The sequence below is a fragment of the Biomphalaria glabrata genome, chromosome 9 (assembly GCF_947242115.1).
Source record: "Biomphalaria glabrata chromosome 9, xgBioGlab47.1, whole genome shotgun sequence".
NCBI classification, from domain to species: domain Eukaryota; kingdom Metazoa; phylum Mollusca; class Gastropoda; family Planorbidae; genus Biomphalaria; species Biomphalaria glabrata.
The window spans coordinates 42708926-42724848 of record NC_074719.1 but is presented as its reverse complement, the minus strand read 5'-3'; the positions used below and the strand labels follow the sequence as shown (position 1 = coordinate 42724848).

General features: G+C 37.0%; 2 protein-coding genes across 3 annotated transcripts in view; both read right to left on the bottom strand.

The window, feature by feature from the left end:
- The window catches only part of LOC106063921 (phospholipid-transporting ATPase ABCA3-like), a 78222-nt gene extending 77666 nt beyond the window's left edge, over nucleotides 1-556 (bottom strand). For both annotated transcript variants that reach the window (XM_056041991.1, XM_056041992.1), the window contains exon 1: nucleotides 468-556. The gene's annotated coding sequence lies outside the window, so the exon portion shown is untranslated. The remainder of the gene's footprint in view (nucleotides 1-467) is intronic.
- A 1842-nt stretch (nucleotides 557-2398) lies between these two features.
- LOC106075873 (phospholipid-transporting ATPase ABCA3-like) lies at nucleotides 2399-14160 on the bottom strand. The gene is made up of 8 exons (XM_056040069.1): nucleotides 14036-14160; nucleotides 13273-13450; nucleotides 9981-10102; nucleotides 8250-8476; nucleotides 6959-7146; nucleotides 5758-5928; nucleotides 4194-4404; nucleotides 2399-3669 (listed from the first exon to the last, which is right to left on the bottom strand). The coding sequence occupies exons 1-8, from the start codon at nucleotides 14148-14150 to the stop codon at nucleotides 3466-3468; spliced, it is 1416 nt and encodes a 471-aa protein (XP_055896044.1). The 5' UTR covers nucleotides 14151-14160; the 3' UTR covers nucleotides 2399-3465.
- Between the last annotated feature and the right edge of the window lie 1763 nt (nucleotides 14161-15923).

The following is a 15923-nucleotide window of genomic DNA, read 5'->3' as shown; positions in this document are numbered from 1 at the left end:
TTTCCTCCTCCCGATAAAAACTCTTTCCTCTTCATACTTCAGTCAATATAAAAAAGATATAGACCTAAAAGTAAACACATGAAATTTAGAATATTTTTCTCTTATCTTATAAAATACAGACGTTACCTTGATAAAAAAGAAAATGATTACGTCCTACGCGTCATGTATCTTATTCATGCATTTGAATGAATGAATTAAATTCTAATATTTAGATCTTTTATAACAAGAATGATAATAAGGCTTGTCGTCGAGTCCGAAGATGAATGAGGAATGCAGTATTTCCCGTGACTAGTATCTAGACATTCTATATTTACATAGACTAGACAGATTTAGTCTATTATGTTAGCAAACAAAAGAAACATGTCCTAGATCTCATAGTGATACGTAGTTGATGATTTAAAATAAGGTTAACATCAAGTCTCTATAAGAAATGTTTAATCTGTTGCATGTCTAGATAGTTTACTTACCATGAAAATAAAAATTGTTATAAAATCGTCTAGCTTTCAAAAGAAGATAAGATTTAATCTTTTATTCTATTACGTCACATCCGCTTCACTTTTTTTTTTAAACAAATTCCCTTCGGGATTTCCCGAAACGTTTATTGCATTTTTACAAATTGTGTAGACTTTTTAAACGCTTTCACCAAAGCTGTCTGCGCTCCATCATGGAGACGCACTGCAGTAGACAACATTTTAGTAACGACATAGGCATTGGGTTAGATATGATTCATGTAGACTTTTAGGACAATTACCGCTAGGCTCTTGAAGGGATAACATCGGTTTTAGTTACTGACTCGACTGTGGCCCATTTTGCATTAAAAAATCGTTTTTCTATGTCATGACGAGTGAACTTAGTTACTGTGCATTAAAACTTTGGGTTACGATGAATGTTCATTGCTCGTGCTCGCTAAAGTAGTTTATATGGCTCCTTCTGTCTCAGGAGACAATGGATGCGCCCAGGTGTTTTAATGGCTTTGGATTCGTCTTGAGACGAGGCAGAATCTGGTGTGACTGATCAAGCCGATTCTGAAGCGGCAGAATTTGCCACAGTTGGTGCATGTAAATGCGTCTGACTTAGGGCAAGTTGACAGGGCAGCTTTCGTCTTCATTCTCTTGACTGATGCAGCTTCGTTTCTTTTGCACTCGGTGAAGTTATATTCCACAACATACAGTCTGTCTCAATGTTGTCCGGTCTTGGGCTATTTCCTCCCACATACTTTGTTCGATGCCCGTGGTTCTCATGTCTCGCATACAGCCATCTCTGTATGTTAGTCTTTTGGCGGCCCAAGGGTCTGACTCCCTCTACCAAGCTCTGTAATACCCCATACAGTATACCCAAGAATCTAACGAATATTATCAAGGTACCGTAGAAATACATTAGTCACAACTCGCAAATACTTCCATTACAGTACGTATAAATATGTAAAATTACATACGTTTGTATAAATTAGGTACGTATCAGATGGTAGCCACGGGAAATACGTCATTCCTTATTAACCTTTGGACTCAAAGACACGCCTTATTAATTTTTTAATCTTGATTTATTTAAAATGGGGAAATAAACAACGAACCCTATTAAGAGAAAAGGCAGTCATTGAACGGTGCTCTCCCTTCGCGCTATGTGAGTTTTTTTTTTCTTGCACCTTAAATGGTTTACAGTACTTCAAAATACATAATAAATTACCTTTTTTTTCCCTTCATAATAACACATAGTTATTTAATTAGTTGTTTCTTGTCACAACTAACCTTCTTCCTCTCCCCCTCCTTAATTATATTTAATCTTTACATTCATTATCAAATTTAATAAAAATACAACGGCATTTTAAAATATAACCTTTTCCAGTAAATCAAAGGATCCTGCTATGCGAAATAAAATCTAGCTCTCGAACACAGGCGGCGTCATGTAACTTTAATATTACGTGAGCCATTAAAAGTAAAAAAACAACATCGACGCCTATGACTTTGCTTCATGGATTTAGTCATGCATTTTAACCAATGACATAAATTCTCCTAAATCACTTTTTTTCCTGGCTAGCTCAGGCAACCCATTCCAAGCTCTAATAGCGCTAGGGAAGGAGTGTTTGTACAAATTTGTCCTAGCATATGGGACGAGGAATGTGCTTTGATGTCTTGTCTACGCCAATAAATAATTGAACAAAATTTCTACTTCTTCTAAGAATAGATGTGGAAGAAATAACGTGTACAATCTTTTCTACCGGACAGACAAACAGACAAACAGACAGAGTGAGTTGATATAAGCTGTATAAAAATAGGAAGAAAATAAAGTCATAATAAAATTATACTCAAACCATTTCACCGAACATCAGTTTAGATAAAAGACAATCAGTTTATAAAAGGACAATTTTAATAGCAAGTCATTACATAACAAAGTGCAGGCATAAACAAACAAATGTCTGGTTTGTATAATTGAAATATTGTAATTATCTGCATTATTAGTAAGTTAAGTACCTTTAAAAAGTATATTTCATTTTTTATTACGTTACGACTAAGACTAAGACTAATTTATTAACCAGTATGGAAATTTGTTGTGTTTAGTCTTGACTGTAGAGTTGGTTGGGATCAGAGACGCCCTGAAGATCCCGAAATTAAAATATCCCAGTCTTCCTAGGACCTAGGAGTGGAAACCAAGCGCTACCTAGGGATAGATAACTCATCAAAAATGTGAAGTTATTTAGTCACGTGAATTGTCGCAGCACCCCATCAACGAAAGCAGAGGGACAGACGAAATAAAAAAAAATGCAGTTCGATAGAGGATAAAGATAAATCTGGTAAAACTTTAACTGCTATCTTCTAGCTTTCAATAAGCTATGCCTGTTTACAGTATGCAATTATAAATTTATACATTTACATAAATATCCGATTCCAAAGAGGCATACTTTGACTTAGGTAAATAAAGGAACAACGTCAGACTTTTGACATAGTTCATGCGGTTCTAAAACTAAATCTGGACACATTTCAATTGCTGTATAGGATGTCGTTCTTATAGTCTGCTTATTTTGACGTCTCTTGAACAATCTTTGCACTGAAAACACAATGTCTGTCAGCAACCTTTTTTTGTTGTTTAACAATAGATTCCAACTACTACAAACGCTTTCAGAATACAAGCCTTTCAGAATACAAGCATTTCAGAATACAAGCATTTCAGAATACAAGCCTTTCAGAATACAAGCCTTTCAGAATACAAGCCTTTCAGAATACAAGCCTTTCAGAATACAAGCCTTTCAGAATACAAGCCTTTCAGAATACAAGCCTTTCAGAATACAAGCCTTTCAGAATACAAGCCTTTCAGAATACAAGCCTTTCAGAATACAAGCCTTTCAGAATACAAGCCTTTCAGAATACAAGCCTTTCAGAATACAAGCCTTTCAGAATACAATTCTATTAGAATACATTCCTTTCAGAATACAGCCCTTCCAGAGTACACGCCTTTCAGAATACAGCCATTTCATACAACAGCCGTTGAAGTTGTGGCTGCGGTTGGTTCGTTGAGGTCCCCACTGCAAATAACGTTGGAGATAGACAGCCTCTGCACCTGGAAGTGGCCGAAGAGGTTGACTGACTTCCCTTTGATCAAAGTATCGTACATGTCAGCCTGCTCCACTGAGTTAGGCATATGAATCTCCGTTAATTCTTCTTGTTTTGTCAATATCTAGAGAAAAAAAATTGAAAAAAAAAAAAAAAAAAAACTTTACGAAGTATAATTGTATCAATTACTTTGGATCAGTCATGTAATTAAAATTATGAGCCACTTTGAGGCTAAGAAGCATTTCCAGGAATTATTAGTAATTTGTAATAGACGAAAACAGAAGAGAAATAGAGATAATCGATAATTTTAGTTGTTAGGTTTATAACTTTAGAAGCAATTGCTTATGAAGGTTATACATCATAATCATTATCATCAAACTACTTTATAGTCAGGCCCAGGAAGATTTTAATGTATCTATGTCACCATGCAAGTTAAGAACTTAAGACAGAGGCTCTTCCTTGACTGTGTTATAATAGCTTCTACAAGGCGACTCATGTACTCCCAGGCTCTGTTGTATTTTTTAATAGTGTACCCTCTTCGTTATTACAATCGTTTCTATTTTTAGACTTGTTATATATAGATCATAATGATGTAAATTAGGTTATAAGTATATGCATATTTGTGAACTGTGAGCTAGATAGTAATACTTGTGAGGTTGGCAAGGCACTCAGTATCAGCTGCTCCGCTTGCTCCAGAGAGAGGCGATGACCATCATCCTCGTCGCTATCAAGAGCGTGGAGTGTTAACACGTAACCTTGACCTTGCTGGTACAAGATCTTTTGAGGCTCGTCCAGAGTCACGATGCTGCTATTCCTGACGATGGCTACGCGAGAGCAGTGGCCCTCACAGTCACCCACACTGTCGAAAATACGTAAAACAAAGACATGAGTCTTACAATAAAACACAGCCGAGACAATTCGTTTTAGAAGCACTGAACGTCACAGGTCTATACGACATCAAAGCCCCGCCTGCCCTCTCTTAAATCCGGCCCTAATTACATGTATAATGGCAGCACTAGGTAAATTAGCTACAAGAATTCAGCGTTTTCTGTAGTCGTAGGATGTCTGTATGAATCATAAAAGAGTTTCTGAACTAAGCTTCCCAAAAGTGTGTACCTCTAAAACTAAAGGTTGGCTAATGCAAACTGAATAAAGCTTCTATTTCTTTAAATGTATTCCAGTTGTTTTTTTTTAAAGAGACATACAAATTAAAAAAGAGCCTTCGTTTGAATAACAAATAGGCATGCGGCTGTTTGTGTAAGTTTATATTAAGATTGTTGGTGAAAAACAGACCCGTGTACACTATTCTGCCTCAACGTGGCACTCAGGTGGAAACGATCACTTTGGGAAGTGATTAGGCTTAATTAATAGCAAAACAAAACTCCTATGGGAGTGTCCAAGGCAATGCGAGAGCTTTCCCATTGCACAGTGCGGAGTTAAAAGAGTGCTTCGACGTCTCTGTTGATAGTCCCTGCGCCTTCCTCAAGGGAACGTTACACTAATGGCGAGTCCTGCACGGTTAGCTTGGTAAAACATGGGAAAGTGGCGGGGGTTCCCAGTGTGCTCGGCCTTCGGCCATGTATTGTAGGTCATGCGCCCGGAGTGCCAGATACATCGGATAAGCAATGTTTTACATAGGCATTGAGTTGGAGCTCTTCCAGACAGAACGGTTTTGTTCAAGCAGGTTCAAAGAGACTTTAGCTCAACTCTTTTGACAATCACACTGTGAAAAACAGATGCGGTGTGGCAGATGAGGGTCTAATAGGTGACAAATACGGTGTGGCAGACGAGGGTCTGATAGGTGACAAATACGGTGTGGCAGATGAGGGTCTGATAGGTGACAAATACGGTGTGGCAGATGAGGGTCTGATAGGTGACAAATACGGTGTGGCAGATGAGGGTCTGATAGGTGACAAATACGGTGTGGCAGATGAGGGTCTGATAGGTGACAAAGTGCGAGCCTGGTGAACATTACCGTTCAAAAAGACTCCTGGTAATCCTTCTGTCAGAGGAGTTGTCATTCTTTGGCCAGAACTATCAACTATCTATTATCTTGCAATATTTTCTTCTCCATTTTCTACTCTTAAAATAGTGTACATAGGGCTGCCATTATAAATGTACTACCGAGGCTTCTCAAGTAGTAAAACATTACATTATATTTTGAGTGTTGCTATCACTTATACGCCTCTTCAGCTTCCGGAACCTTCATTACCTGTCTGACGTCATCAAGATTGTGCATCCTTGCGATCTCATAAGTTCAAAAAGTGTCAACATTTTGTCTCGTCCCAGGATGTCTACACCGGAAGTCGGGTAGTCCAAGATGATGAACTTTGGGAAACTCAGGAGACACACTCCGAGCAGAAGTTTTCTTTTACTGCTGTCACTTCATTTGATGGAGGAGATATTAATTAAAAGAGGGAATTTTGTTCTTTATGTAAAAAAATAAAAAATGGAAACATACACCTATATATCTATATTTATATCTTTATAATGTATATATATATATATATATATATATATATATATATATATATATATATATATATATATTGGACATTTATTACCCGCGGCCCGCGGGTCTTAATTTGCGTATCGCACGCGTGACCTTTTTTGGTAAGCGATTCATGAATGAATATATCTCAACACGGCTTCGCAGCTTTAGCGAACGAACATGTGAAAAATGCTTTAGAAAAACAAATTTGAATGTAAATTTGATTAAAATATTAAATGAGTATGTTTATGTTTATTATAATTAGTATGTTTATGTGTTCAATTATAAAACTATCTTTGCGAAGAGAAGTTGTATCATCTTAGAGTGGAATGAGAGTTTTAGATCTAGGAATAGAGAGATGTGTTATAGTGTAATATTTCGCGTAATGTCTAATGAAATAATGTTCGTCAGGATTTCTAAATTCGCAGATATAAGGAACGAATTTATGTAAAAATGCATTTAAAAAACACATTTGAAGCTTAATAGACTATATTGTATTTTCATGAGTCAAAAGTAAAAAACTATCTGTGCAAAGTGTAGCTTTAAAAATTATATCTAGATCTAGATCATTTCGATTTTATCTCATGTAAACATGGCCTAGATCCATTAAATAGTAACACTTTCATAGAGTTGGGCAACTTTTTTTTTGACGGTCTAAAGTTTGTTTTAGGGCTTCTATTCAAACGTTACGGTCTCAGTTAGTACCCAAGAAACATTTATGCAAGTTTCATCAAGACTAGTGAAACGGTTTTTGATTTCTATTCGGGACATACATTCTCCTTACATTCTGCTTTATAGTATAGCAGGAAGATGTGCCGAAACAATATAACATCGTAACTGTTGACTGATGCAAACATACGACATCCAGCATAAATGAACTGGTTTCATGATTTTTAAGATGTATTCGTATTTCTCAAGTTACCTGTATTTTTTTATTAGCGTATTTTCGTACAAACTTAAGCTAACGAAATGGATGATGGACAGGACAACGTTCTGGACAGCGGTGCCTGGGATGCCTTTAAGGCGAGCATAAAAAACAAGAGTCTCTTTCCCAGTCAGGAGATTAGCCAAAGTAATAGTCTGCTGGCAGTGGACCATAGAGGGGCGAATCTAAAATGAAAAAATTGAAGAGACATTGTGTGAATATCAAGCAAAATATGAAAACACACACACTCACACACAAACAGCTTATCTAAAGGGAAAGAGCTACGCGCTTAAGACTATTTCCATCAATAATGTGCAAGTTATTTCCCTTATTCAATTTCAACCAAAATAATTACCAATAATTAAGTGACTAATTGAATTTTTTTTTGTTTATTGATGTTTGCTGTGTTGTAAAATGTTTTACATGTTTCGGATGTTCCTTCAGAGTTAAAGATAGTTTACTTCCTAGTCCAAACCTCCCGCAGGACGACGGGGGATGGGAGCGGGCAGTGTTTGAACCCTTGACCGTCGATAAATCTGAACGACAGTCCAGCGCGCAAACCGCACGACCAGGCAGCCATCCATTGCAATGCTTCTGCAAATTAATAAATGTTTAATGTACAAACTTGATCTGAGAATACTGAGGGAGAAATAGCATTAACAATTCTTTAAGGGGACTGAACCCAAAAAATTTAGCCATATCTGTGAATACCCAAGTAGTAGTTTTCCTTGTTGGTATCAAACAAAATATTTATTTACCAGTAATTAACTGTCTAATTTTTATTTATTTATTCATGTCTTGTCTACGCCAATGAATAATTGTGTGAAGTTTCAACTTCATCTGAGAGAGGGTGCTGGAGTAATAACGCTTACACACTTTTTACAAGACAGACAGACAGAGTGACGGCTAAATTATGGCAATAAAGCTAATGAATAAAGGAACTATTCCGAATTTTCTTTTTTACTTTTCCAAGCTTTCCGATCCAAAGGATAGAGAAATATCTAGACTTTGCACATTGTGGAGACAATGTTTTTGTTTCACAAATAAAGTATGAAATATTAATTTATTTATTTTCCAAAATATATAACCAAATTTGTTTTATAGAAATTATGTGTTTTTAGATTTGGCCCAATGCGCCCAAGGGCGAGGGATGACCTAAGACTAAGTTTAATTCTAAGCAAGCTACTCTTCATTGTGGCAGTAGATAAACATTCGGTTACACATTTTTTTCCCCAAATGTTTTACAGTATTTCTAAACATAACTAAGGTATTCTAATTAGTATCTCACTGAGTTTAAATGTGTCTTGACGCTGAAACCGTCCACGTAGATATCACCACTAGTGATGGTTTCAGTTCCAGAGATCATCTGAAGGATCAATGACTTTCCAGCTCCGTTAGGCCCAACAAGGCCCACGCAGTCATAAGGGCCGATGAATAAGCATGCATCCTCTACCGCATTGCTCTGTTGGAGGCACTTGTCATAATTCTTAGTCACGTGACTTACAATGATGGTGTCTGGAAATATGTTCAGACAGTATTTATGTTTTAGATATTTATGGTTTAGATATTTATGGTTTAGATATTTATGGTTTAGATATTTATGGTTTAGATATTTATCTTTTAGATATTTATCTTTTAGATATTTAATTTTTAGATTTTATGTTTTAGATATTTATCTTTAAGATATTTATCTTTTAGATATTTATGTTTTAGATATTTATGTTTTACATATTAATGTTTTAGATAGTTATGTTTTAGATAGTTATGTTTTAGATATTTATCTTTGAGATATTTTTGATTTTTTACTACGTGTAAATTTGCATTAAAACATGTATTTATAAAAGCTTATACAAAGTGTTTCAATTAGTTGTGTTCAATCATGTAATTGAATTGGTAATAGCTTTTTGATTGGGAGTGGGAGAAATAACGTGCACAAACTTTTTACCAGACAGACAGACAGACAGAGTTAGTTGATATAACTTTTGTAAAAACGAAATACTTTTCATTATGTGTCATTATAGTTGTATAACTGACAACTAGAAACAAATATTAAGTTGAAAAAGATTTCTTTTGACACATATATCGCATGAGTATAATGTACATAATATTTACGAAAACGCCATCTATCTTGTATTATATAGACGTTACTTCAAAAAATAAATAATTACGTCCTACGCGTATCCCTGTGTCAATCTTATTAATTTTAAGAAGTGACTTATAATCTGCCAAGTCGTTGGTTTTCATAGCTGATTGAGGCAACCCATTGAATACTCTAATAGTACTAGGGAAGAAGGAGCATTTGTCGTAATTTAGTCTACAAGACATTTGTAATAAATCTTGAGTAGCTGAGTAGTGAAGCGCTTGGCTTCCTATCCGGGGATCCCGGCTTTGAATCCTGCTGATGTCTGATGTTTACTTTCGGGATCTATAGGGCTCCTCTAAGTCCACCCAGCTCTAATGGGTACCTGACATTTGTTGGGGAAAAGTAAAGACGGTTGGTCATTGTGATGCAAAATGGCAACATCGTCTGCTCCATAGATCACAATGAAATGGAAACCCTAAAGTATAAATAGTTCGAATAATAATTGACGTGTTTACTTTTCGTAATAAGGAAAGAGAACACCGTTCCAGAAACATAAATTTATTTAACAGCTTATACCATAAGAAAGTTTCATCATTATTCTGAAACTCTATCGGAAGGATGAACTTTTGAGAGGCTCAAAGTCTCACCCCTAAAGACCAGGACAGAAACCTTTCGACTGTGCTCCTTACATATCTGCACCATATATTTCAAGGATCATTTGGTCTCCTAGGCCAGTCTTAAGGGTGTTGTGTAGCCAACCCATAGATTAACTGAATAACAGGTTTATGAGGATGTCTAAACATCATGGGGATCGTGCAAAATAATAATGCCAAGACTTAAACCTAGCCCCATTGGCTTCATTAGTCAAGCGCTCTCCCCTTGGTAGGCCTACTACTTCCATTTCGAAAGAAGCAGAAGACAATAAGATGTACTGACCAGCGGTGTCTGGATTGGAATCAACCTTGACCTTCTCTTGTTGAATGTTGTCGTTTCCGACCTTTTCTTCGGTTTCAGGTTTTGGCTTCTGTTGACATTGAGTTAAGGCATTCACCCAATAACTGTATTAGTAGAAAGAAGAAAAAAGGACATTTAAAAACCATCCTGTTATTTATAAGAGGATCTCTGTGATTTAACCATATGAAAGCATGTCCACATATGTTGGAAGTAATCGATTAAATAATTGAATCGAATTGAATTCAATAATTGAATATCACAAATAACGCACAAAGGCAATGTGAGAGTTTTAAGAGAATTTTAAAAATGACAAAAAAGCGTTTACGTTCCAGCTATCTTACAGGGGAAAAAAGCAGACGAAAGATATCCAGAATTCTCTCTCTCGCGCTCTCTCTCCCACTCTCTCTCTCTCCCTCTCTCTATCTCTCTCTCACTCTCTCTCTCCCCCTCTCTCCCTCTCTCTCTCTCCCTTTCTCTCTCTCCCTCTCTCTCTCCCTCTCTCTTTCTCCCGCTCTCTCTCTCTCTCCCTCTTTTTCTCTCTTTCTCCCGCTCTCTCTCTCTCTCCCTCTTTCTCTCTCTTTCTCCCGCTCTCTCTCCCTCTCTCTTTCCCCCTCTCTCCCTCTCTCTATCTCTCTCTCACTCTCTCTCTCTTTCTCCCTCTCTCTTTCTCCCGCTCTCTCTCCCTCTCTCTCTCTCCCTCTCTCTTTCTCCCGTTCTCTCTCTCTCTCCCTCTTTCTCTCTCTTTCTCCCGCTCTCTCTCTCCCTCTCTCTCTCTCTCTCTCTCTCTCTCCCTCTCTCTTTCTCCCGCTCTCTCTCCCTCTCTCTTTCTCCCGCTCTCTCTCTCTCTTTCTCTCTCTATCTCTCGAAAAAAAAGAGTATACATTTTATATAATTGTTACACTAGTGTCTGCTTGAACGAGCATCAAAGTCAGTTGAAGTCTCCACCTGAATAAAACATCATGCCTTATCTGACATGGGCGTAAACACCTGGCAGCATTTGGTTTCCAAAAAAATAAAGCGGGATACACAATCGAGGCCAAAATGAAATCTACTTCCGAAGACAGGGGCAGAAGGCAGAAGAAAACTTGCATTGACCAGCGGCAGACAACAGTTATGTCTGCACTGCATGTTGCAAAATATGTAGATCACAGCTTGGACGTCGTAGCCAGGTGAATTGATGCGCTTTACAGACTAGAAAACAAGCCCTATATCAGCCAAACGCGAGTGGTGCATTGTCCGGAATGTTGTGACGTTTTGTCACATAGCAAGAAGAGATCACCACACAGCAAGTATGTCTCAGGCTACACGGGTATTTTAATTGTGTCGATGCGGTAGGTTAAACATTGTCTGTCGTCGAGGAAAACAATGAAAGAAGAGAGGCAAAGAACATTCACGATGAGAAGAGAACTTTATTTGCACGAGTGATGTCCAGGCGACATGCTATCCTATGGAAGGCAGTAAGAATTTTGACAAATAGCAAACTTTGATAAAACTGGTCTCACAGTCGAGAGGAGCTGCACTACATATCTTGCGAATAAATATATTTTTTACACTAAAACCATATTTAAGTCAAAAAAAAATATAGGTGTAATAGAAATAATATTTCCTATAAATGTATATTCCATTTTTGTTTCCTTTCATCTCACTAATCTCGGTAAGAACAATGATGATTAATTTCTTTTTTAATAGAAACGTCATAACGACCGCACTTAAGAGATAGTTCAGCATTCTCAGCCCCAGGAGACAAAGACATATTACTGAATTTGAACCAAGTAGACAACATAGAAGATATAGTAGTACAAGAAAAGGGAATCCAAAAACTATTAGCCAACATCAAACCTACTAAAGCATCTGGACCTGATGGTATTCCAGCTAGATTATTCAAAGAACTAAGCAATGAGCTAGCACCAGTGTTCAAAATGTTTTTTCAGGCATCTCTAAACCAGGGCAGATTACCAAAGGACTGGAAAGAAGCTAATGTCACCCCACCCCCTTATTTAAAAATGAGAAAAGTGTGACCCAGGAAACTACAGACCAGTATCACTAACCAGCATCACATGTAAAATCCTAGAACTCATAATATGTGGAATCATAATAAACCACTTAGACAAACAAAATGTCCTTACTCCATACCGACATGGCTTTAGGAAATATAGATCATGTGAAACACAACTAATAGGACTAATTGATGATTTTTAAAAAGGTTTAGATAACAGTGAGCAAATAGATGCTATCTTACTAGATTTTTCCAAGGCTTTTGACAAAGTTCCACACCATAGTTTGCTTAAGAAATTAAAATATTTTGGAATTGATAAATCAAATAAGAACATAAGATTAAAATGTTATTAAATCTTGGTAAGGCCACAAAAAATGGAATATGCATCCTCTGTTTGGGACCCCTCAACTCAAGAAAACATTAAGAAACTGGAACAGACACAAAATAGAGCAGTGATATTCGTAACAAACGAATAGTCACATTTGACTAGAGTAACAACTTTAGTAAAATCACTAAATTTAGAAAGTCTTCAGGATAGAAGACTTAAAAGTTAAAGTAGCAATTATACACAAAACACTGAACCATAATCTCCAAATACAATAATAAAATTTAATAAAATACTCTGAAAGACACAAAGATAAAGGCACATTCCTCGTTCCATATGCTAGGACAAATTTGTACAAATACTCCTTCTTCCCTGGTTTTATTAGAGCATGGAATGGGTTGCTTGAGCCTGTCAGGAAAACCAGTGACTTAGCAGAATTTAGTTCATTGTTTAATATGCATGACTAATTGCATGACGCGTAGGACGTAATCATCTTCTTTTTTTGAAGTAACGTCTGTATTATAAACCGAGACCAATCGGTATAGAAGACCTTAACATTGACCTGCAACGTAGGCTATTTAGATCAATAGCTCGTCGTCATATCTCAGGTCTGTACCATGTGGCAACGAGCTATTGGTTTAAATTACCTACAGTTTGTGACGTTGCATGTCCATGTTGAGGACTTCTATAACTAATGGCCTCGTTTAAACTCGCTTGGCTTCCAAACCAGTGATCCCGGGTTTAAATTGTGACTAATTTTTTTAAATTTCGGAATCTTTGGGCGCCTCTGAGTCCACCCTGCTCTAGTGGGTACCTGACATTAGTTGGGGAAAGTAAAAACGGTTGGTCTTTGTGCTGGCCACATGACACCCTCGTTAACTGTGGGCCACAAAAAAAAAGATGACCTTTACATCACCTGCCCAATAGTTTACAAGGTCTCAAGGCTTGTGTACCTAAGTCGTCTGTAAACGTCCATTTCCAGAAAGGCCACTGTTGACCAGCACAGTGTCATCTGGACAACGCAGGTCACTATGTACTCCAAGAAATATTTGGACAGTGTAGTTCTACTGTGGTCGCTACGTGAGGCGTGAGGCTGGAGGCTGTAGGACACATAGCTGTGGGAGATGTAGGCTGCAAGAGAAGACAACATATACACATGTGGACATCAGAAATATTTTTACCAATTTTTACAAATAGCTGATTCAGGCAAGTTTTTGTTTAGCTTTTAGTTTTCTCATTGCGCTATGATCCTATCACTTGTCTGGACCTGTTGTGAAAGGGGAAGGAAAGAAGGGGGTATCTTTGTGAATGTTTACATGATTGTTTTTTTTAATGCATAAAAAAATTCACTCGGGCCTCAAGATTTCTTAAGGTGACTAATTCAATTTATACCACCACATCTGTCAAGTACTGTTTCTTTCCCTTGTTCAAGATATCAAAAAATAATTAATTACCAATAGTTAATAAACTAGCAGGTTAATTTTTGTCATTTATGTTTGTGTTGTCAGGTAAAAGAAATAATTGTGCAAAATTTATGAGTTTGTGTGTTTGGAAAAATAACGTGTACAAACTTTTTACCAGACAGACAGACAGACAGAGTGAGTTGATATAAACAAAGTTTCCCTTTCAGACCTTGCGATCTATGGGGCAGATGATGTTAAGGTCATCTGTTGATAAAAACTTTGTAATAAACACGCACAAGAAATCAGTTCTTACTGGCTATCTGTAAGAAGAACGTCAGGCCGTAGTTGGGCGTGGTCAGACGAAACACAATGTCCAGCACGGACATCTCATGGTGGAACTCTTCAGTGCGGAAGAAGTGTAAGCTCATCACAAGTGCACCCAGGACTCCTGCAGATATGAATCATGTCTGAATTTAATTCTTAATAACACAAGCCTGGATCTTGCATTGAGTTGGCCATTCACAGGGAAAGTCCAGGCAAACGATTTAACGATTGACTCAACACTAGTATGGCTGCCTGGTCGTGCGGTTTGCGCGCTGGACTGTCGTTCGGATTTATCGACGGTCGAGGGTTCAAACCCTGCCCGCTCCCATCCCCCGTCGTCCTGCGGGAGGTTTGGACTAGGAAGTAAACTATCTTCAACTCTGAAGGAACATCCGAAACATGTCAAAACATTTTTTACACTTGTAGATAAAAAAGAGAAAGAACCCAATAAAATACAAATAATTTTAGTATTCACAGTTATCTCCCTGTATAGGTAAACATCACTTTAAACACTGTAAACAGAAATATAGTTTTTGAGTTTAAAATAATAATTAATACGGTAATATTAATATACATAGCATTCTCAAGAAAATAAACCAGTAAATAATGAATATGTAGGTAATGTTTACTCAGTATGATGTGGGATGCAGATGTAAATATCGTAAATTATGTAAATCTAATGTCACTTTACCTTATTTTATCTTATATAATACAGACGTTACTTCAAAAAAGAAGATAAATACAACCTACGGGTCATACATTTAGTCATGGATGTTAACTAATGACTTAAATTTTTCTAAGTCACTGGTTTTCCTGGCTAGCTCAGGCAACCCATTCCATACTCTAATAGCACTAGGGAAAAAGGAGTATTTGTACAAATTTGTCCTAGCATATGGGATGAGAAATGTGCCTTTATCTTTGTGTCTTTCAGAGTATTTTATTACTTTACTTCAGAGATTAGATTATTTATTCTTTCCTGACACATAATTGGTCCACGGGGTGATTAACAACACATAAACCATAATGGCCAACAAGGAGTGACACTGTATGGTATCCGCGTAAGACTTTTTAGAGTGAATCTTCATTATACTAAGGATTAAAAGAACATTAAAATGTACGTTCCACTTTTAGTCTTGAAGCGATGATGGATCCTCTTACAGACATGAGATAAATGGCATTAGCTAGGGTTGGAACCATGCCACCCCCCCTCCCCCACAGCAGTTCTCCCTTCTCAACGCAGCTGATGTATCCAAAGGAACGGCTTTGTATCAGCAACTTCGCTGACAGGGTGTACTATCGCATTGCAGGCTACCTAAGGCTGGCAGGCTCCAGATTTTTTTGTCAGGGTTGACTTTTGACGCCATTAAAAATGTAGATGTTATATATATATATATATATAGAACTTTGTTTGAGCAATTACTTTTATTGCTAAATGGAAAGAACGGATTTTCATTTCCCTAGTGTATTTTCTTTCTTTCTTATGTATTCAAACAGTTGTATTACTGCCAGCAGAGCTGGACTAAGGAAGGGCAGGTGGGCCGCTGCCCAGTAAAATTATGTCTTTTGCTTTTTCGCATTTTTTTTACAGAAAATACTTAAACATGTATAGTAAGCAACACGGACGTGATTGGAAAGTGACCTCTTATGGTTTGCTCTTAAAATGCCCAGTATTAGCTTCACTGCGTAAATCGTAAAAAAAAATTCATTTTTTGTTTTTGTTACTAAAATATGTATATCAGAAAAATTAATTTGTATATGCTCTTTTTCTTCTGTAATAGGGTAAATTTTAGACATGAGTGTTTTATTGATAAGTGGATTTTTTAAATTAAAGATTTTCAAAGCAGTGTAGGGGCCTTCACAAAAATTCTGCCCCGAGG